Source organism: Eleutherodactylus coqui, chromosome 5 (genome assembly GCF_035609145.1).
Source record: "Eleutherodactylus coqui strain aEleCoq1 chromosome 5, aEleCoq1.hap1, whole genome shotgun sequence".
Classification (NCBI taxonomy): Eukaryota; Metazoa; Chordata; class Amphibia; order Anura; family Eleutherodactylidae; genus Eleutherodactylus; species Eleutherodactylus coqui.
In genome coordinates, this window is record NC_089841.1 from 144,102,694 (window position 1) to 144,126,602 (window position 23,909).

The 23,909-nt window shown below is 46.2% G+C and overlaps 1 protein-coding gene across 1 annotated transcript; it reads left to right on the plus strand.

Annotated features, from left to right (window-relative positions):
* Positions 1-4,220: 4,220 nt before the first annotated feature.
* TMED2 (transmembrane p24 trafficking protein 2) lies at positions 4,221-22,861 on the plus strand. The gene is made up of 4 exons (XM_066603351.1): positions 4,221-4,521; positions 9,767-9,959; positions 16,318-16,425; positions 18,885-22,861. The coding sequence occupies exons 1-4, from the start codon at positions 4,342-4,344 to the stop codon at positions 19,007-19,009; spliced, it is 606 nt and encodes a 201-aa protein (XP_066459448.1). The 5' UTR covers positions 4,221-4,341; the 3' UTR covers positions 19,010-22,861.
* The last annotated feature ends 1,048 nt before the right edge of the window (positions 22,862-23,909 follow it).

Sequence of the window (23,909 nt, forward strand, 5' to 3'; positions counted from 1 at the left end):
AGTTGTAATGCCTTCCCTGTGTTTCTATTGGCCAGAAAAGCGCGCAAGTTTCTCAGGGAAGGAAATGTAATGGAGTCGAGCACCGCGTGGTGCTCGTCTCGAGTAAAGAGCATCTCGAACACCCTAATACTCGAACGAGCATCAAGCTCGGACGAGTACGCTCGCTCATCTCTAGTCTACATTGTTTACATAGCCCATATTCTGCTAATGACCAGCTGGAGTAAAGTATGAGCAGCTGTATGGCCTATCGTGGCACAGTAAAAAGTTTAGTGGTATTTAGTAAATATTTTAAGAAGTGGCCAATCCGTCTAAAATATCCACCCTAGGGAATAAAAATAAATAAATAAAAATGACATGTAAAAACAAACATATTTTACAATAAATATACTTTGCTAAATATAAGTCCCAAGTCATAAAATAATACAGCTAATAAATGTATGACATCATTTATGATCGGTATTAGCCCTAAAAAACTTGCACTAAGGCCGCCTGCAGACGAGCGGGTCGGATCCGGCAGCGAGAAATCTCGCCGCGCGATCCGACCCCAGAGCCTGCAGGGGCGAGCGCGTACTCACCCGCGCCTGGCGGCCCCGGCTCTTTGATGTGCCGGCTGCCGCACAGCCGGCGCATGCGCAGACCGGAGCCGGCGGCCAGGTGAGTGCGTGCTCCGCACAAAATTAGAACATGCCGCGGTTTGTTTGCCGCGCGAGATTTCGCGCGGCCAAACCGCGGCCGTCTGCATAGGAGTAATGCACTCCTATGCAGACTTTCAGCGGCGGAAATCCCGCGGGAAATCCCGCTGCGGGATTTCCGCTCGTCTGCAGGCGGCCTAAGGCTGCATTCCCACAAACGTATATCGCCTCGGTTTTCACGCCGAGCCAATATACGTCGTCCTCATCTGCGGGGGGGGGGGGGGGAGAGGATGGAAGAGCCAGGAGCAGGAACTGAGCTCCCGCCCCCTCTCTGCCTCCTCTCCTCCCCTCTGCACTATTTGCAATGGGGAGAGGCGGAACTGGGGCAGGGCTAAGTTTTGAGAATTAGCCCTGCCCCCAGTCCCACCTCTCCCCATTGTAAATAGTGCAGAGGGGCGGAGAGGAGGCAGAAAGGGGGCGGGAGCTCAGTTCCTGCTCCTGGCTCTTCCATCCTCCCCCCCCCCCCCCCCCTGCAGATGAGGACGACGTATATCAGCTCGGCGTGAAAACCGAGCCAATATACGGTCGTGGGAATGCAGCCCACGAACTGCAAGAGAATTGCCTTTTCTCCTGCATTTTCACCAAAGTAAAATCAATCTGAATGAAACACTAATGTGTATGCACTAAAAAGAGGCAGCTATATGAAGTTAAACTTGTTTGAAACCAAAGCCTTATACAGCTGCGTCAAATGAAAAAAATGTTTTGACCGTCGGAATGCAAAAAAGGCAAAAATCTAATACATACATATTCTCAAAACTGGCCATATTTCACCTCTAAATAATTTTTATAATCACTTTGAGCCTAGGGTTCTGTTATTCTCTTAAATTATTCTCCTTGTTAGACCCTTGAGTCTCTTACTATAAAGAATTACAATTCTTCACCCATGTAGTATGTGATTATAGCTGGCAGGGGGAGCTCTAGCTTTATAAATTCATCTAAACACTAATACCAATCCTGGTGATTTTCCGGCATGGATGAAGGTCTCTATGGTTTCCTCCACCTTGGAACAGTTACTGAGGGGGACACAGATTAGAGAGGAGGAGCTATTCTAACATTAGTTCTGGAATATCTGGGGATAAAAACATTTTTTTAATAAGTGTAAATACAAAAGTGTTTATAATTATGGGCTGAATTTAACTATAAACAATATCTTTTCTGAAACAATCCCTTTAAGTAATGTATTTTAGCAACAAGGTTAAAGGTATCGTCCCTCATAGGATATTAAAAGGGTATTCCAATCTTGGTTTTTCACAGCTAAGGCCGCCTGCAGACGGGCGGGTCGGATCCGGCGGCGAGAACTCTCGCCGCGGGACCCGACCCGAGCGCCTGCAGGGAGGAGAGCGTACTCACCCGCGCCCGGCGGCCCAGACTCTTTTATGTGCCGGCTGCCGGCATGCACAGACCGGAGCCGGCGGCCGGGTGAGTGACGTTTCTGTGCGAGGCTCTGCGAGCCCCGCTCAGAAATAGGACATGCCGCGGTTTGTTTGCCGCGCGGCCAAACTGCGGCCGTCTGCATAGGAGTGCGTATTGTAATGCACTCCTATGCAGGCTTTCAGTGGCGGAAATCCCGCCGCGGGATTTCCGCCCGTGTGCAGGCGGCCTAAGATGGAAAACCACAGCCATGGTTACCGGTCACCTGGCCAAAGCCTACAGAAAGTGATAAGCACTTAGTGCAGCACTGTTTCCATAGTTCTCACTGAAGGGCATGCAAACTACGGAAACAGTTTAGCACAGTGCGCTACACTGCTTCCATAGCTCCCATTCACTTCAATGAGAGCTACGGAAGTAGCACTGTGCTAAGCCCTTGGCTCTTTTTGACAGGTGGGTAGAACAGAGTTGCCGGATTTTCCCATCTTGGCCATGACAAGCTAAAATAAGAACACCCCTTTAAGGGATCCTACCCACTAGCGTTTTTTTAACGCTGCGATATTGCTGTGTTTTTTTAATGCAAATGTCAATGGGACTTTCAAATGTTAAAATCACAGAAGCACAAACTTGCGATTTTTGTGCGATGCGATTTTCACATTAGAAAGTCCCATTGACATTTGCGCTAAAAACATCGCAGCGTTAAAAAACCGCTAGTGGGTAGGAGCCCTGAGTATGGTTGTTGGGACTCCCACAATCATGCAGTCATGGAGTGAGAAAAATCATGGGCTCAAGACCTTCCCTTCTACTTATTGTGGGGGTACCTGTGTACACGGGTATATGTGCACTGCGGGCCTAATACAGCTGTCTAATAAATTACATAGAACATGCATACAACCCATAGGACATGCATACAACCCATAGGACATGCATTGAAAAATGTATTTCCATGCCCACAAGCGGAAATCAATTGTGATATTCCGCTCACGGGGTGGAAATCGCAGCATGTCCTATACTAGTGTGAGTCTTGCAGAGGCTCGCTCTATCCATGTCATCGCCGGCCCGACGGCTTTGCAGTGCACATGTGCGGCTGTGTGCAAGCAGAAAGAAGACACCCGACAGGTAAGCTAGGGGTCACTGCATGGGGCACAGGGTCACATCCCGCTGCGAGGATCTCGCATTCAGAATCCGACTCGGCCGTCTGCATTCAGGTTTATGTGGAAAGCTCTTCTTTTTAATTTCCATTCCATTCTCTGAGTGAGAAATTAAGCAACGTTTTCATAAATTCATAAATGTGGCACACACCTACTCGTCAGGATAACCACTTTCCTACTTACGTTTCTTAAGTTGTAAGATCAGCATCATCAGTATCTAGTTGTGGCACTGACGGCGAGCGCCCGAACAGCTGATAGGCCGCCTGCAGACGGCCGGGTCGGATCCGGCAGCGAGAATTCTCGCCACGGGACCCGACCCGAGCGCCTGCAGAGAGCAGCACGTACTCACCCGCGTCCCGCAGCTCCGGATCTTTCATGTGCCGGCTGCCGGAGCCGGCGGCGGGTGAGTGCCCCGCACAGAAATAGTACATGCCGCGGTTTGTTTGCCGCGCGAGATTTCGCAGCCAAACCGCGGCCGTCTGCATAGGATTGCGTTTGTTAACGCAATCCTATGCAGGCTTTCAGCGGCGGAAATCCCGCCGCAGAATTTCCGCCCATCTGCAGGCGGCCATAGGTGGTGGTCCAATGTGGCAGACTCCAACCAATCCACTATTGAAGACCTTTCCTGAGGATAGGACATTAATAACTCTTTAACCTCTTTAAACCTGACATCCACCTCACAGCTCCCGGGTTACATAAATGTACAAACATCAGCATCAGACTCATGTAAATCCCACATACTTTAATAAGCGTCCTTAAGCCCACTGGAATTTAGCATTGTGATGTTTAATCTCCTAGACAACAATCTAAACCCCAGTGGGCAGAGGGATGTAGCCCACCAGGATTTAGGCTCAATCCTAATGGTTCTCCCGCTGTGACGTTCCCTTAACCAAGATGGACGCCGGGGCTTCTCTCTGCGACGTCACAGCGCGCTCTCTCGTTCTGCCAGATCTGCACTACGTCTCTGTAACCCGGATGTGCGCGAGTCCCAGCTGGGCCACCGTACAGCCGTTACGTGGCACTCGGCGCTCGCTCCCCGGCTGCTGAGAGTGGTGACGCCTCTTTCTCAGTGAGGCCCAGACTCCGCCGCCAGGACCTGCGCTCTCTCCGCACTCCAGCCCCCCAGCAGCATGTTTACGCTCTCGGAGCTCGTGGCCCTGCTCGCCTTCTTCTCCGCCACCGCTTCCGGCTACTTTGTGAGCATCGACGCTCACGCCGAAGAATGCTACTACGAGCATGTGACGTCCGGGACTAAGATGGGCCTGATCTTCGAGGTGGCGGAGGGGGGATTTCTTGACATCGATGTGGAGGTGAGTACGGAGGGTGAGCGGCGCCTCACGAATACCGAGCGTGTGTCCGGCGGCGGGGCGCTGCGGCGTCAGCGTGCAGATATACTAATATATGGGTGTGTGTATATGCTACCCATGCCAGGCGGCACAATGCAGGGTGTGTATATGCTACCCATGCCAGGCGGCACAATGCAGGGTGTGCATATGCTACCCATCTTCTGCCAGGCTGCACAGTGCAGGGGTATATGCATGCCACCCATGGCAGGCTGCACAGTGCAGGGGTATATGCATGCCACCCATCTCCTGCCAGGCTGCACAGTGTAGGGTGTGTATATGCCACCCATAACAGGCTGCACAGTGTAGGGTGTGTATATGCTGCACAGTGCAGGAGTATATGCATGCCACCCATCTCCTGCCAGGCTGCACAATGTAGGGTGTGTATATGCCACCCATGACAGGCTGCACAGTGCAGGGGTATATGCATGCCACCCATCTCCTGCCAGGCTGTACAGTGTAGGGTGTGTATATGCCACCCATGCCAGGCTGCACAGTGCAGGTATATGGTCTCATGTCCACGGGCATGTTTGGTTTGCAGAACCTGCCCGGGAGATCCACAGGGAAGCATGGGTGTCCACAAGTGAATTAAAGCATGTAGACTTGATTTGTGGACCGGAAAACCAATCACAGCATGCTCCATTTCAGTATGGATCCCACCTGGATGGCTTCCATTGAAGTCAATGGAAGCTGTCCGATCTGTGGCATGGGCGCAGCTGACACTGCAGGCGTGCTGCGGGAAAGCAGGAGTTTAAAAAAAGTGTTGCATGTGCGCCAGACAGAGTGCCCACACCCAACCGCTGTGCAGAAGAGAGAAGACCCGGGGAGGTAAAAAAAATGTCCTTGGCCGTGGGTGGAATCCGACCAGGTTGCAGGTGTGTGTGTGTGTGTATATGTGTGTGTGTGTTTATATATATATATATATATATATATATATATATATATATATATATATATATATATATATATATATATATATACTCAGTAATGCATCACCTGACCAGCGGCGCTGACTAGAGGCCAGCTGGTACCAGGAGAAAAGCTGCACTGATATTGCGAAAAATTGGGAGATGAGGGCAGCGCTGTGTTTGCCCCGTGATGCGGATTTTGACTGTTTTGGATGTGGAAACCTTGCAGAATTTGCCACAATCTCCCCGCAGCACATTCCCTACTTCCACACTGGACGTCAGTCGGGAAAACGACGGCATAAGTGCTGACGTCCCCGCCAAGGCCGTTGGTGCTCCTGCAGAGTGTTTACACTGACAGATCGGTGGGCTTCTCGCTCAGAGCTTTACCTTCTATGTGAAGCACTAAGTTGAGAGCGTTTCCACGGAACGACAAGACCGCGATCCAGTGATGGTTTTTTGACTGACTGAAAATCAGAGATAAACTGAGAACGAACAGGAAGCGATTATATTTTTGTGTTTTAGTGATTATTTTGAGTGTAAATCATTACATGTAAATGGGCCATAGAGATGGTTTTACATGAGACAACTGTTGGAGTAATCATGTAAAAGAACATATGCCGATGCCAGTCTCTTCAAGTGCTGCCAACTGAAAAGTCAGCTTAACAAATTGCCAACAAGTAAGTGATTTTCGTGCGTTTACACTGAACAATTATCTTTCCAATTCGTTTGAACGAATTTTGAGCACTAATGGTTACGTGTAAATGGGCATATCATTGGTGAACAATGAACAATCACCGCTTTGTGTAAAAACCAACTTGTTGATATGTTTTAGCAGCCTCTCTGGACAGTAGTTACTCCATATCAAAGTACTTTTAGGGCTTTTTCACACGGACTGTTTTAACATCTGAGTTTGACGCTGACAGAACTGGGATCCGTTGGGCCTCACATGAGTGCAGCATTCATCAGGGACAGACTGCTGGGTATCCCGGCAGGCGCGTTTCACATCAGGAAAGGGGAGAGTTCTTGCAGATTCTGTATTGCTCTATGGGGGACATTCGCAGGTGTAGCTGCAGCAGCTCAGATGTTTTCTGAAAGCTGTCAGTTTCCCATTACCGCCATTCACTAGGTGGTCCTCAGAAGCCCCATGGCGCTAGTACAAGTGTTACCTGCCAGCGTTTACAGCTCAGTGATGACGGCCGGGCCGAATTTGCAGATGCCACCCTGCAATTGGCTATAAATCGCAAAGGCTATTAGCACTGTTTATTAGCACCCTTGTTGGGGAATTCCTTGGCTCTGTTTGCTAACCGATGATCTGGAGGGGTCTGGGTCGCTGTGTAGTAGACCTAGACTCTTTGTAGTAAGGCTGACTTACTGCTGACTGTAGTCTGTCAATATAGCATGATGAGGGGCTGGAGGATGCAGCGCGGGGGAGCCGGTCATCATGCGGCCATGGTTTGGTTGTGTTCAGCCGGCCGCATTGTGTGGTTTTGCCCTGAATTATACATTTATCAGGTTGTGTTTTCTATTGGTGGTTTGTGTGAGTAGTATTGAGGAACATATGGCCATCTTAAAGGGAACCTGTCACCAGGACAGGTATATACATTGCACCCATGTATGTCTTCCAGGTTTATGTAAATGAACCTAACAGTTGTCCCGGCAATTATAATTATGGCTCCTTTCTCCCAGGAGCAATAATCGTTCAGTGAATGGAGGCGAAGCAGCTGGACTGTTTCCGGCCTCCATTCCCTGTAAGCAGGCAGTTCATAGATGAACGATTACACAGACCGCTCATTGTTTGATTGTTATGTGTAAGGAGAATTTATGTGTTTATCAAAGAGAAGACGATCCCAGATCCCGTGCAGAAGTCTGGGCCCAGGAGAAACACATCACACCAGCCTGTGCTGTATCAGATGATTTTTCTAATTTATTCTAAGGTGGTCAAAGATTATATACTATAAATGACATCACAGCAAAAGTATATACCTCCAAGATTAATAATAATACATGATAGGCTAAAACAAAAAATGATTAACATAAGTTACACCTCCTTAAGTGTATCTATTACATACAATAAGACCGTCATAAATTCAGGAGAAAGGAAGGCCTGGGAAGGTGCCATACAGTCTAGTCACTTCTCCCTGTGTATGTTGTTCCATAAACATACATGAGTGATTTAGTAGACTGTCTTATCTTCTAATCTTTCTTCCTCAGAAGACATGCAGGCCTATAGAAGAGTTTGGTTTAACTCCTTCACTACTCATACCAGTATCAGGCTCTACAATGAAATATAGAATAATTAACTGATACATTGATCTACAATTTTCTTAACATTATGCCTGCGCAAACTCAACGTCGAACAATCAGCGAACAGGTTACGTTTTTCGTTAAGTTGCTGGCAGTGTTTACACTGACCGATTATCGTTTAGGTTCTCACAATCCATGTGAGGGCTTGTTCATATCAGCATTTGGGGGTTTCACTTCCCTGCTCCATTCGGGGGGGAAGGTAAACATCATCCCCAGAGTAGTCTTATGACAGAAGCGAACACCACCGAACAGACCCCAATTAACTTTAATGGGGTCCGTTTGACTAGTGGCCAGTGGTTTGCCGGCACTTACAGATATATTGCAGCTTGCTACAGATGTCTTGTCCGGTTTTCTAGCAGAAATCGGTGACAGAGGTTCTGAATAGAATCTGATGGGAACGAGCCCTAAAAGGGTCCTTACTCTGCAACGCTACCATGTTTCCGAATAAGCATACTTTAGGGATGCTGTGTATTCAGAGCTCCAAGTCACCGGTGCCGCACTGGCACTGCCCGCATCACCCAGAGTGACATCCATCTCCCTACTTGTGTATAGGGACAGATCTGTCACTCTACATGGTGCCTGCGAAGTACCGTCCCCCACAACCTGGACCTCCTTTTAAGAATATGGGACTTCTAGACGGGGTGATTATTGCTTCTGAGCTTTTACACAGGAGTGATAGCCGTTCAGTGAATGGATGCGAAGCGTGCAGGAGATAAATGACTGTTTATACGTAGCGAGAAGTCACTTGCTAGTCTCTTCGTTTCGGCGAGCCGAAACCAAGCGACTACTGACCCGTTCCCTGCCGGGTCCTGCATTTACATGGGACAGCTATTGGTTAAAATCTCTCAGTTGAGTGTTTTATTGCCAGATAGCTGGCCCATGAAAAAGTGCTCTAAGATATATATGGGGGCAATGTGCGCACCTCCTGGATGCATTCTGCCTGAGATTCAGGAAGCTGGTAATCACTGCTCCTTAAAGTACCAATCCATCCATAGCCTGGGTTCTCACAATGCAGCACCTATCCCAAATCGTGTCCCAACTGCACCACAGCTAACGCAAGAACCCAGCCAGGGAAGAAAGTGGCACACTGTGTCTTAGCTGCTAAGGTAACCACACAAGACTCTTCAGGTGCCATATTTTTGCATACTTAAGCAATTAAACTACCTAGTATAGTACCTGCGGTAACACGCCCAGGTGGGAAATTGTAAGTAACAGTGTCCCTCCAGCATTACTCCAATAGGATGTGTGCACAATGCTCGCTGGATGCCAAACTGCAACATTGCTACTGTTCCACCAGGAGTGCTGTTAAATCACTGCATACCCAATCTAAACAGATTAAGTGGGAGTCGTGTTGAAGGACACTTTTTGATCTCTCGCCACAACTGATCACTGACTTGCACAGTGACATTACTCCAAACAGAACTCAGAGATTTGTTACTGATACACAGGAATCTCTGCTTAGATTCTTGTATAAAGGCCCTTTTACACGCAACGATTATTGCTCAAAATTCGTATTCGCAGAAGTAGATGGGTGGGAATCCTCCACCAGAAATTCCACTGATTAGCTGTTCGCTGGTCCAGTGTGCTCATGCACTGGGCTGATTTCTGCAATAAGCAGACAGCTCCGTTCCCAGTTTAGTAGCCAGATTTGGTATTGCAGTTAAAGTTCCTATTAAAGTGAATATACTGTAATACCAAGCCTGGCCACTGCAGTGAGTGTGGAGCTGTCTGCAGCGTGCTCGTATCAGCTTTGTGCTCAAGTGCGGTTGATTAGAGGGCATCCCAGGCAGTGGACCCTGCTATCTACTATTGATGGCCGGCCTGTCCTAAGGATAGGCCATCAGTAGTTTACAAGGATTGCTGATTCTAGAAGTCGGTGGTCTGGGGTCATAGGCTTCACCCATGCTATCGTCTCTTGTATTTATGACCTATCAGAAGATCATTTCAACTGAATTTCTCATTTATGGGATAACTGTAGAAACTGCCTTTTTGTGTTTTAGATCACTGGTCCTGACAATAAAGGTATTCATAAAGGAGACCGAGAATCCAGTGGGAAGTACACATTTGCTGCGCATACGGATGGAACGTACAAATTCTGTTTCAGTAACAGAATGTCCACAATGACTCCGAAGATTGTGATGTTCACCATCGACATAGGAGAAGCCCCAAAGGGCCAGGACATGGAGACAGAAGGTGAGCCACATCATGTCATCTTATAGAGAGGTTACTTACAATTCTCTGTTGCATAAAGCCAAGAACACATCTGTATGTTTTACAGCATACTGAATACTTTTACAACCCCAATGCCAAAAAGCTGGGGCGCTGTGTAAAATGTAACAAAAATGCAATGATTTGGAAATCTCATATAACGCTATTTTATTCACAATAGAACTACTATCAGAAGGTGAAAGTTAGACATTTTTCCATTTCATAAAAGAAAATGATCTTCTTTAGAAATTGATAGCAGCCACACATCACAAAAAATTGTGCAGCATCCCCTCTGTTTTTCTACAACAGTCTGTAAATGTCTGGGAAGTGAGGAGACAAATTGCTGGAGTTTTAGGAGAGGAATGTTGTCCCATTCTTGTCTGATGTAGGAGTCTAACTGCATAGGCTGGCTGTCCACGGGCGAGGTGTCATTGCGAGATCCGCGGCGATAAATAGGATAACTATGGAGTGCGCAGCTTACTGCACACGAGCGGAAAATCATAGCCAATTTCTGCTTACGTGGTTAAAATCGCGGCATGCCGTGATTCTCTGCGGTGAGCCTCTCATTATTATAGGCTCATTGCGGAGATCTTCTAGTGCTCCCACCTCCTCCCCCCATGGACAGGCGGCCTTAACTGGTTTTTGGGTTGTCTTTGCTGGATTTTTCATTTCATAATTCACTAAGTGTTTTCTATTGGTGAGAGGTCTAAACTGCAGGCAGCCAGTTCAGCACCCGGACTCTTCTTCTGTGAAGCCATGCTGTTGTGATGGATGCACTATGTGGTTTAGCATTGGCTTGTTAAAATATGGTAGGCCTTATGGTTGTCTATATAGTAGCATATGGTGTTCTTAAACCTCTTCATACTGATCAGCTTTGATAGTGCTGCTCAAGATATGTAAGCTGCCCATACCATAGGCGATAGTACAACCCCACACCACGAGAGGTGCAGGCTTTTGAACTGTGCACTGATGAGCTGGCTTGTCCTTCTTGAATCTGCAGGACACTGTGTCCGTGGTTCCCAAAAAGAATTCCAAGTTTTGATTCATCTGCTCACAGAACAGTTTTCCATTTTGCCTCAGTCCATTTTAAATTAGCTTTGGCCCAGAGAAGATGCTGGCATTTCTGGATTGTTGATATGTCATCTTCTTTTACATGATACAACTTTAACTTGCATTTGTGGATTGCACAGCGAACTGTGTTCAGACAATGATTTCTGGAAGGATTCTTGAGCCCATGCAGTGATCTACATTACAGAATCATGCCTAGTTTTCATGCAATAAATCCTGAGGACCCGTAGATCTTGATCATCCAATATTGAACGTTGGCCTTGTCTCTTGTGCACATGACTTTCTCCAAACTCTCTGAATCTCTTGATGATATGTAGATAGTAGATATTCAAAATCTTTCCAATTTTACGTTGAGGAACATTTTTTTTTGAAATTGCTCCACAATTTTTAGACTTTTTTTGGAGGGGGGGGGGGGTAAATCTCTGACCATCTTTGCTTCTGAGAGACTCTAACAACCTCTTTTACATACAGTCATGTGACTTAGTAGAAAATGGACCCTCCAGTTTTTTTTTACTAGTACTACTTTTTCAGCCTATTGTGAACCCTGTCCGAACTTTTGAGGTGTGTTGCTGCCATCAATTTCTAAATGAGTTCATTTTTTTTCAATGAAATGGAAAAATGTCTCATCTTCTGATGTGTGTTGTATTGTAAATAAAACATGGTTGTATAAGATTTCAAAATCATTGCATCCTTTTTTTCTTTTTCTTAACATTTATTTACATTTCACACAGTGTCCCAACTTTTTTGGAGTTGGGCTTGTATATTATTAACCATGGAGCGCTCAGAACATGCAAGGCCTTCTGCACACAGGTGAGTCGGACCCCGCATGCGGGATTCCCGCAGTGGAGTTTGACCTGGTGACAGGCCTGCTCACCTGTCCGGCGTCTTCTCCTGTGCTGCCAATGTGCTGGGCGGCACATGCGCAATACTGGGGATGCCGCGCTGTTGCTTTGGCGAAGACGTGGCCTGTGCTGCCAATGTGCCGGGTGGCGCATGCGCAGTTGAGAGGGCGCCGCGCTGTCGCCATAGTGATGATGCGGCTCCTGCAGCCATTCTGCAATGGTGATTGCAGAACGGCCGCGGCACAGATGGCTTCCGTGGACTTGAATGAAGCTGGCCGTGCGTATCCCACGGCCAATTGCAGCATGCTGCGAGTTCTTTCCCGCAAATGGAAAATCTGTCGCTTTCCGCTAGTGGGCAGGAGATCGCGTTTATCCGTAGCATTATATTGGCTTGATGTGTTGCGAAATCCGGAGGTGGAAACCTGCTCCGGATTTCACAATGCAAATCTGCCTGTTTGCAAGAGGCCTAAAGCTGGCCATAAACATAAAATTATTGTTTTGATATTGCCAAACAGAAGCGCCAAGGGGTCTGTTTTCTGGCAGTCTCCATTTATCATCTGGATTTGGGGTTGTTTAGCGGGTGCCATGTTATTTTTATGATCGGATGGCCTAGCGACAGATGATCTCTAGCTTCTGGAAACCCCTAGAATTTCTCACCTTTCCTATCCTGACAATATTACTGTCCTTGGAACTAGTCATAAAAGACATATCTGCTCGGAGGAGCCTTAATACCTAAAACTCCATCATTGACACAATTCCCTTCATGTGTTCTCATCTCTATGATTCTAGGTGGTGGAGATACATGGGACGGTATGTCTTCTGCTGTTTGAAAGCTGATCAGAGTTCCCTGTACTGCATATAACATTACTGTGCAGCCATGTCTAATCCTTCTCTTTTGTTGGCATGGCAGTGATGTGAGTTGGTGCAGAGATTGAAGGCATTGCTTTGGCTTTCCTTACCTAACCAGCATTGTGTTGCTCAGGGTTGGCATGCTGTTTGTGGTGGTTCATTTCAGCAATATTCTAATGTCGGAGATTTAGCTGAATATTGCTTTTATCTTTGTTGAGTGAAATGTATGTATTTGGTTCTCAATTAGCTTAGGAAAGCATGCAGTTTTGAGTCTAAGGCTGGGGCTTCATGGTGACTTCATCACCTACAACTTCAGTGTTTTCCCTGCGAGAAGACTCGCATGCCAACATGGTTAGAATTCTTATAATGGTTGCATCATCCATGGCTTTTTTTTCCCTCATAAGGAAACATTGAAGTTGCCAGAAAGTCAAATTAATGGTGTAACTTTACCACTGCTCTCCAATGACTAAAAGTTGCTGTGGAGCCCTAGCATATAGGTGCTTTTACTTTACCAACTGTGAACATTTTAGTTTTCAGGGCTAACATTTTGTGGTGATTTTATAATATTTCGGCATTTTCATTATTAGATACCATACTACTATAATCACTAGGAGACTGACCTCTGGGACCTCTGCCAAACTAGCGTATCGCCTGTAGAGCGGTGCTTCTGACTCAAGTAATTGGGGCTGTGTTGCTGCATAGCAGGAAGACATCGTAAGGAAGATGCAGTGCTTAATTAGCACTACTGCCCCTTCAGTTTAAGAATCAGTCTTGATAGTCCCCCAATCAAAACGTAATAACATATTCTAGCAATATTAAATCGCTTACTATGGTGAAAAAAAAAGCCCCTTAAAGCTACAGGACATAAGTTAACGTCCTGACTGGGAGGAGACCACTTAACGCTGCAGGATATAAACTCACGTCCTGTGGATGGAAGTGAGCCTGCCCCATCCCGCAATGGGAGACTGCTAGGATTGATTGTCTGTTAAGGCCCCCTGTCCGCGGCAGTGTATTCGCCGGCGGTAAATCACGCCGGCCGACGCTTCCCATAGCATTGCTATGGAAAGCGCCGGCACCTGTCCACGAGCGGAGAATCATTGCGATTGGCATGCTTCAAATTGCCCCGATTCTCTGCGATCAGCCTATCTATTACATAGGGCCAACCGGCGAAGATTCGGCGGTGGCTCCCACGGCGGAGCTTTGCCGCGGGATACCGCATTGCCCGTGGACAGCCAGCCTGTGTATGGGGGCGGGCAGCGGAAGATCTCCACTCCTCTCCATTCAGTAAGCGATTATCGCTCCTGTCTGAAAGCCTAGGGGTGATAATCTTTGGGATGACTATCGGGCATCTAAGCTCCTGACAAGTGTCCCATGTAGAAGAACCCTAAGGCCACTCTAACACAGCCTGCTTTTTACTGCGATTAGCACAGCGTTTCAAATGCCTTGCCAATTGCAGTACAGCGCTCCCATTGATTCTTTAGCGCACCTCATTACCCATCACAGTGATGGGGTGCTTTTAAAGAATGCTGTAACATGCGGTGCCACACGCCGTGGTTTTGTACGTGGCGTTTTGTGAACATGTGTGAGAGTGGCCTAACTATGCGCTAACTACGATATACAAATACCTACGTTATTAAAGTACTGGGTACCGAGGACCTCTTTAGTACAGTCTGTTATCCCTCACTCCTTGCACACAAAACCAGTCTTCGCTGAGCTGTGTTGATGCAGAAATAAGTTAAGGTTCTTGGAAGGTGGGGACAAAAGAATGAAAATAGAAAGTTGAAAATTTGCTGGTCTTAAGTGGAAAAAAAAAAAGAATTTCAAGCAAATCCATGTTAGACTAAAACTTGTGTTATTGGCTGTTCTATATCTCTCCCTTTCATGCGAGGAGCTCCTGTATAGTATGAGTGCAATAAGACATGCAGTTGTAATGTACTGACACTAATAAATATATATATAATTCCTGGTGGAGTTGAGATTGACAGGGGGGTGACGCCCCCTGTACCTGGAGTGCTTCTTCGCCTTCAGGTCCTGCAAGGCCACTAAACTGATTTTAGATAAGGCCTACAGCGGGTGCTGCTGATGCATCCCCACAGGCCGAGGTGCAAGTGCATTACCCAGCGGCGGCACAGAAATGCCGGCACTTTCCTTCTTAGCTCCCAGCAGGGGATCGGCTGTGAGGGATGACACAGGCGGCCGCCGTCACTGAACACAAAGAGGCGGGTGGTGCGATGGAGCACAGAGGGCAGCGTTGGCACACAGCCGCCGGGCCGGATGGTGCCGTGAGCCGCAGGCCGAGACGGAGGCGTTCGGCGGGTGGGTGGTAAGCATAGCTGAAATGCTAGGGGCGAACAGAGCACATATGCTGCAGCAGCTGAATTGAATTGTGGCTGCCCTAGAAGGTTAGGCAGAGGATTCCTTGTCTTGTTATCCTTACTACATTACATGTAAATGCTGCCATGTTACAGCGGTAACAGGGCAGCATTTACAGGTATTCATGTAAGGCCGGCTTCACACGAGCGTGACGGGCTCCGCAGCGGAATATTCCGCAGTGAAGCCCGTCACGGCGCCCCCCAGAGACCCCATACTTACCAGCGGAAGATAGCGTGAAGACGCTTCCCCGCCCACCGCAGTCGCGTCATGTGACACGCCCACCGCGTCACATGACGCGGCCGGCCGTGTCATGTGACGCGCCGGCCGCGTCATATGACGCGGCGGCGGTAGGCGGGAAAGCGTTTTCACGCTATCTTCCGCTGTGTTACAGCGGGAGATAGCGTGAACGGACGGCTTCCATTGACTGCAATGGAAGCCGTCAGCGCGTACACCCGCGGCAAATAGAGCATGCCGCGGTTGAGGACGGTGGGATTCCGCATCGTGAGCATTGAGCTATTAGGTTCAATAGAACCTAATAGCAGGGGGCAACGCTGCGGATTTTTGCCGTGAATTTACGCGGCGTAAATCCGTTCGTAGGAAGGAGGCCTAAGGGTAAGAAGCGAAGGAACCTTCAGCCTAAGCCTGCAGCGCTGCCACTAATCAATCCACAGTGTGCAGCTAGGACTTTCCACGCTTGATCCTATTGGAAGCTAGGGGTGTGAGAGGAGCGTTACCCCGTCAAAACCCTAGTTTCCAGTGGCGTCAAGATACACTAATACCCAAACTCTCTGCCCATATTTTGAGAATACACACTTTTGCTGATGGCAACTGTGGGGAATTTGATGTTTCCTACATTGTCTTGCTTTATTATGCAGATTGTGCTTTGTATAATAAAAACGGTGATTTGAAGCTGCTTATAATGCAATTCAATCTTAAAGACTTGTTCTTTACATGGGACTTCCTTTTTTTTAGCACAAAAGTTAAGCAAAGAAAGACTTTTGGAAATGTGACCAACCACTAATGTGCTTAATTCCATGAGTATCTTCTGAAATCAGCAGGTGGTTTATATTTGTTTAGGTATCCTTTTACTCCGGATGGCTTACTAGTACCGCTCAGACATTTTTATTAAGATTGCCCGAGTCCTGTGACAACCGCTCGCTGTTTGATTCCATAATGATACCTAACGACTTGTCTGTTCACCTGTTGTACAGCGCACCAGAACAAGCTGGAAGAGATGATCAATGAACTTGCAGTGGCCATGACGGCTGTAAAGCATGAGCAAGAATACATGGAAGTACGGGAAAGAATACACAGAGCAAGTGAGTCCCTCTTTAAAAGTTTTAAAGATTATTTGTGTTTAGATGGATACGTAGCATTTTTTCTTATAAACTTCACAATAATACTATAAATTACACATGGCTGGGCTGCATTCACCATAGTAATAGGCAGTCTGTTTTGGCAGCTCTTGGGCCATAATGGGGAGTGAGGTACACAACTGATTATTGTGCTGATACAATCCCTTTAATACGCTGTATCACATCAGGGCAACCCCCTTTTGAGAATGTGATCCTTGGGACAAACATGTGATCGCCCTTGATCCTGCTTCCAGCACTCCAAGCAAATATCTGATTTTTGCAATAGGAAGCCACAGCCAACCAGACATTCCCCCTGCAGTGCCCACTTCAGTGGAAATCTAGTAGTGTTTCCCCAATAATAAGACCTACCCTGATTTTTAGGGGAAGGGGGCTTGAAATATAAGCCCTCCCCTGAAATAAGTTGTAGCTACATTACTTGTAAAAACAAAACTCACCTAGTAGCCGGTGTTCGGGTTCCTGGTGCTGGGCTGCGGCAAGCTTTCTTGTCCTCCGGCACGCCAGCAGAGCATTTCTTCCTGGTAACGGCTTGAATACCCCGCTTCCAGCAAGCTAATGTTCTGAGTCGTAAATCGAGCACCACAGCAGCCAATGAGACTGCGCTCGATTACCCAATCAAAGTATTAGCTTGCTGAAGCCGGGGTATTCAAGCCCCGCTACCAGGAAGAACTGCAGTGTCGGCGTGCAGGAGAAATACAGAAGCCTGCGACGCAGACTGGTGCAGGGGACCCAAACGCTGGCTGCTAGATGAGTATAAGACGCCCTCTGAAAACAAGACACCGCCTCCTTTGAGGCAAAAAAATTATATAAGACGGTGTCTTATTTTCAGGGAAACATGGTATTACAAGATGGCCATTCACGTGAATGGCTTTTCTGTAATATAAGGATGGCTCAAAGTCCACCAGAACGGGAGCTCTCTCCATTCCAGCTTATAGAGGGAGGTCCTGAGAGAAGGACCTGCCCTATGAGGTTCATATGCACTTATAGGGCTTATGAAGAGGTATGGCTTTCTTGGGATTTTCCTTTTAATGTCTGGTCCGACTTCACTATTTATGCTTATTTTCACTACTAGACTGATGCAATGTTTCCCTACATGGCACCGCGTTATGATGCTATGAAGGAAAAAAAACGCAGCATGTTCTATCTTTTTGTGATATTGCCCTTATTTCCAATGTGGCCAGCGGCAGCATCGGTTCCCCATTGAAAACAATGTGAGAACATCGTGATCCCCTGTCGCAGCTGTGACAGCCACGCCAGGGAATTCTTTCAGCCCCACAGGGATGCGAGGCTATTTCCATGTGAAAATGTTTTGCATCCAGGGGTTTCCACATGGATTGCGAGGGCAAAATCTGGCCATGATTCACAGCCCGATAGCGCCCTCGTGTGAAGGAGCCCTGACTCTCCCTAGCGGCGCTGTTGGCTGAAGCACAGCAGCGCCGCTAGACGTTACATAGGAACTTTGACCTTGCCTGACAGGTCACTCAATGTATCAAACTCAAATTTTATGATTTTATGGCGGTGGTGTCACAAATCTAATGACACCAAAATCATCCGCCAAAGGTCACGCAAAGGGGTCAAAGTGTGGGGCAAGAAAGCCTGCAGGTTCTTTTTATATTAAGATTTGGAGTTAGGCCTCTTTCACGCGGGGGCAGGGGCGACTGATATTTTTGCAAGAACATCGCAGCTGTGTTTCCGTGATTTCTGTGCGATATCGCTGTGTTTTCTCATGGTGAAATCACTATTTAGTTGCACTACAAAGTTGTGCAATTTTGTCTCGCTCTTTTGCTGGAATTTTCGAAGGGGCTTGACATGCGATAGCTGTGATTGGTTCATTGAGAGCTGCATTGATTGGCTGAACATCGGCACTCGAGAACCAAGCAGAGCCAGGGCTTCCTGGAGGCGAGATTTATGAACCCTCTGACCAGAAATCTGCGGCTGAAAACCGCAAACAAGTGTCCTGGAGCTTCAGGAGGAGGAGTGTGGTGGAGCAAGCAGCGTCTATTGGGTAATGTGGTGGGTTGTTTTTTTATTTTTTATTTTTTTTAAATGCAGCTAGGGCTTATTTTAGAGACAAGCAGTAGGATTTCTACTTTAAAACTTGCATCACACACCAACTGCGATTTTGTGCAAAGCGATGCAACAAAAAGGAAGGCTCCATAGGGATACATGAGTTACAAAACAATCCAAACCATGGCAATTTCTCACAATATAGCAGCCTACAAAACATCGCTAATTTGAAGGAAAGCATAGGCTTCACATACATGCAATTTGTAGCACTGTTGCATTGCGAGAAAATTGTGCAATTTTGACATTCATATGAAAGCGGCCTAATCTGAGTATTTTAAATCTATGACCTACTTGCAGTTTGTCCAATTTGCACTAATTCTTCTGTCTTCTCTCAACAGTCAATGACAACACGAACAGCCGGGTGGTGCTTTGGTCGTTCTTTGAAGCCCTTGTACTTGTTGCTATGACACTGGGACAGATCTACTATCTGAAGAGATTTTTTGAAGTCCGACGAGTTGTTTAGGAAGCTGCACCTGTGGGGAATTTCTTCTTGCCCTGAAAAAATGATCCCAATTTTCCCTCTTCCTGGTAATTTGGCCAGACCAAATTTAGAAGTTTTAATTTAGCAATTTTACTCTGGAAATGTGTATTGTAGCACAAAAAAAACATCATGCTGCATTTGTTACCTTCAGGAAAGCCCCCTTGAAATCAAACAGAAGTGACATTTTGGAAAGATCCTAGAGCACTCTGTGTTGTGATACCCGTCCGGATTGGAAGTACATCCAGTTACACTTTTCTTTGTTACCACTTTACTTTGCAATTTTTTTTTATGAAGACTAAGAGCCAAAGAGGTTCATAAATAAGACGGCGCAGAATAAGCCACAGCAATGTAATCTGCAATGTGTTCTGAGTTCCTAGGATAATTGTATGCTTTGTACTATAATTTCCCATAGTTCATTACCTAACAAGTTCTGCCTGCAGGGGAGTCCTACACTGGTCTAAAGATGCTCAGAAATGATGACTTTTAGGAACAAAGGAAATCTGCGTCTTTGTTAATCTTCACAAATTCTATTGGTGTTGATTGACTTATAAAAACTAGAGAGCGTGGAAAGAGGAGGAGTCTGTAGAAATGAAAGATGTTCTCCAGGATTAGAGAACCGAGGCTGCTTTCTCCAAAAACATCACCACCCTTGTCCACAGGTTGTGTGTGGTACTACATCTCAATACCATTCACTGACCCTTGGATAAATATGGTGGTTTAGGAAGAAGGCAACCATGCTTTTCTAGTCTTGGGCTGCTCTTTTAGCTATATTCTTCTACTTTCTCCTAAACCATTAACTGTACTAGTTTTCATGTTCTCCCTCATGTTGCTTTAGGCTAGAAACACACTTGCAGTTTTTGTTGCAGTTTTTTGAGCCAAAGACAGAAGTGTATTTGTCAGAACTAATGGGTTGTGCACCCCTCTGTTTGGAAGGTATGTCTGGCGATTCTGTCATCAAAGCTGAAAGGAGAGCAATCGGTGGTAAAATGACGGAACTCATTGTAGTCAGTGGGGTCGGTCATATGACAGCTTGAAACCAGACAGTCCAATGGAATGAAATCGGCATGCTGGAACTCATCATAAGAAAGATCAAAAGGTTCCTTTATTCCTCCGCAAATAAAACGCTGGGATGTTGTGACCTTTCAGAGGTCTTTGTCAAGCATGTGACGGATTGGACACGCTGTTATTTTCGTTTTTCTGTTCCTATGACAAAACTGAAAGAGCGGAATTTTGATGGAGGTGCGAATAGAACCGAAGTGCTCTCTTTTCTGTTGCACATTCCTTTTGAATCAAAAGTTGCCACAAACCTGCTTGTGTGATTCCAGCCTTCACATGGCTTGCCGCACAGTTTTTAGAAAAACAGCACTTTTTTTTTTGTTTTTTTTTTAGAGCTAAAACTAAAAGTGAATCCTGCAGGAAGGAGAAATGTAAGACCTTCCATTGTTTCCCATTACTTTTCAGTTCACTTCCTGCTTTGGCTCCAAAAACACTGCATGACAAACTGTTACGAAAACTGTAGCAGCCTATAGCTGTATACATGTGTTTCTTGTCATCGCCTGCTATGCAAAAAAGGTAATCTTAACGTTTTTTTTTTAATTCTTGCCTAGTGTACAGGAAGTGACTGCACTCAGACTTCTGACATGTAAAGGTTTTCAGGCTGTTTGTTTACCGAATCATTTGTCCAAGAATGGTCTGTGGTGGCCTGAAACCTTGTAAGATATTAATCTTGCGTTTTAATGATGTCGGTGTATTCCATTTCATCCATTTTTAGTGATTAATAGACAGTAAAGGTCCTTTTGCTTGGACCAGTGATCATGGGCAACGTTCATTAGAACACTCACCCAATCATTGCCTTGTGTAAACAGGGCAGCAATTAGTGGAGGAACGAGCAAGCTGTCATTCGTCGGCTGATGACATCTTCTGTGCAACCTAAATTGTTCTCTGTAGCATATCTTCCTGTTTGAATGGGGGATGTGCTGCTGACAGATATTAAAAGATGAACAATCATCTCCCAGTCGAGTCTGCTTGGCCTATCTGAAGGCAAATCTAAACAAGCACCAATGTCTATGAATGATGCTCGTTAATGCCAATAGACAGCCTGTGTAAGTTGGATGAGAATGATCACCCTCTTGCCACCTTGAGAGCGATTCTGTTACCGGGAACATGCATATCAAACTGGCCCACATAGCGCTAACTGGAATGTTACCAAAAAACTGCACATATATTTAGTAGATCAAGCAGGTAATCATTTTTTTTTCAAAAACTTACTTTTCAATAACTCCCGCAGTACATGCAAATAGGACCACCTTAAGTCCGCCATCTGGCCTCTAGTACGTCCCTACACTGGAGCAGCACCTCCCCATGCCACTTATGTCAGTGTAAGTAGCTTTGAAATTCCGCACTTCTGTTCAGCTTTCTGAAACATCTGTAAGCAAACATGCTCCCTGACATCGAGGTGTTACAAAAGGTGCTAGACCACTCCACTGTAGGAGTGTACTAAAAGGCTGGACAGCGTGACTTGGGTCTTGAGGGGCCCGCTTCCATGACTCAAGGCAAGCCTATTTGCATATATTGCAAGAGTTATTAAAATTCAGTTATTGCAGTCAGCTCTATGTGGCCAATTTAATATGCAGAATCCTGGTGAGAGAACCCCATTAACATGTACATCAGCTAAGTGCCATCTTTTTTCTGTAGATGGTAGGATAAGTAGCTGTCAGGCAGTTGGCACCAGTTATTTCTAGGGGACAGGGGACAGTAGAGTTGGGCAGACTTTGTCAATCTGTCCCTGTTTTTCTTGATGACACATGTTGGGGAATAGTTTGGCAGCCCCATCAAAAAGCAGATCCAATTGTAAATCGACCAGCGTAACAATCACCATGCTTATAATTTATACTTGTTTGGGAAGCATTACCCTTTGTACAGTGTCTCGGCTGAAATAAAACTACTACCGCTATGTTCTAGGAAATTTGGGGAAATACTCTATTTTCATGACACCCCTGCTTAAAGTTTTTGATTAGTTTGGAGCATACTTTATTCAGTGCTTATATTAATTTTAGTTCTACATGGAAATACACACCATTTTGCATTTTGTTTGTTTTTGCAAGAAACCAAGTTTGCTTTATGCAATTTGTCCTTGTTAATGGAATAATTAAAGTGGCTTCTGGTGTTGGTGCAGATTAGGATTAAGTAGTGAATTATGTAAATTACTTGCTTGTTTTTTTTGTTTTGTCTTCTTTCTTTTTCTAGATGCAAAAGGAAGTTTTACAAGCAGCAAAACTGTTCTGTACAATAAAGGTAAAGGGAATCTGTCTCCTGCTTTTAGCAATATAAGCTAAGCTTATGGGCTGAAAGGTGACCTGCTGAGGTCGGGGATGTGTTCTATTTGCCTCCCCTGTCATTCCCCGGTGTGAGTGCTGAATGCTGCCGCCCGTACTAATTTTATAATGGTTGGACTACTTAGCAGCACTACTCAATGCACTGCAGTGGCTGCTTTCACTGCTCACATCGGGGGAGGTAAGTATAACGCTTACATCCCCGGACTCTGCAGGTCGCCTATTTTTCAGCCCATAAGCTTGGTTTATAGGGCTAAAAGTAAGTGACAGTCTCTTTTAGTTTTCTTCTGGGTTTTCATGTTCAAAGAATATTTTCAACCTTGGGCTAAACGTCTCGCACAGCAGGTTTATAAAATGATCTAGTTCTTTTGTTAGGACTGTTGCTTGCCAACTCGTTGTTTTGAATTTCACTCTCAAATTTACTCAAAGATGTACATTTAAGAAGAGAATGCTTGTCTAAATACCCAGGTTCAGTGAAAAATAAAACATTGTTTAACAAAAATGGTGTCTTAATTTTGTATTTAGGTTTCTCTTTGTAAATATGCCTTAGGCTTCATGCCCACAGCCGGGTCAGATTCCGACTGCAAAATCGGACCCAATACTCATCTCTCCGGATCTGCCGCGGGCGTCTTGGCCTGCGAGCCCCGCGCATGAACATTGCAGCGCTGGGTGGTGACTTGATATTTCACGATACTTCCACTGTGAGCACAGCGGAAGTATCATGGGACAGACTGCTTTCATTGACTGCCATGGAGCCGTCCGTGCGATTTATTTTTTACACACAAATTAGAACCTGCTGCGTTTCTCCCCTGCGAGTGGAAAATCGCAGTTGATTTCTGCTCGTGGGCAGGGGAGAATCTTTTACCATTGCATGTCTATAGATGGACATAGCCGCGTAATTTGCAGCGGGCGTCTGGCCGCGAATTCCACAGTGATAATCCATCCGTGTGCATGGGGCCTTATTAGGCTGGGTTTACAAATCACAGGACCGGGGACCGCTCACTTCAATCCCCGATGACATCTCCTGCCTCCCGGCTACCTTTAGGAGATTAAAAATTTCCATCGGCTCCGGGCCTTCTGCGCATCCGGCTGACATAATGCCGCCTGGCGCGCATGCGCAGAGAAGGGGGGACAGCGCGTATAACGGGTGAATACACTCAGGTGCCTCCATGGATCCCATCCATTAGGGCAGCTGAATCTTTAACTTTTTAAAACTTTGTTGCACTTTAATGTGATCGGCGCTATCCATTGGAAAGCGCTGATCGCATTGCCAGGGGGGACCACCCCCGCAGCCCGGGATGACAACTTCATGTAGTCAGATTCCTCCGGGCACCGACAGCGTGGAGCTGTCATGTCCATAGCCCACGTGGATTTAATCCCTGCAGGAAGCATGTTTCTACGTACTTAGGGATTAAAGCCCACTTTGCTAGGACATAAAAACACTATAGGCTGGTTACTAGGGGGTTAAAGTGTCACTTTAACATAGAATAATTCTGTAAAGGTTTTGCATATCCAAGTGATTCTGACATATTGTACTTCATTTAGGTGGT

What these genes read in the sequence shown, in the direction of transcription:
- TMED2 (XM_066603351.1), top strand. Translation starts at nt 4,342, where the DNA reads ATGTTTACGCTCTCGGAGCTCGTGGCCCTGCTCGCCTTCTTCTCCGCC. An exon ending in TTCTTGACATCGATGTGGAG is followed by an intron (nt 4,522 to 9,766) that starts GTGAGTACGGAG and finishes TTTGTGTTTTAG; the next exon opens with ATCACTGGTCCTGACAATAA. An exon ending in CCAGGACATGGAGACAGAAG is followed by an intron (nt 9,960 to 16,317) that starts GTGAGCCACATC and finishes CCTGTTGTACAG; the next exon opens with CGCACCAGAACAAGCTGGAA.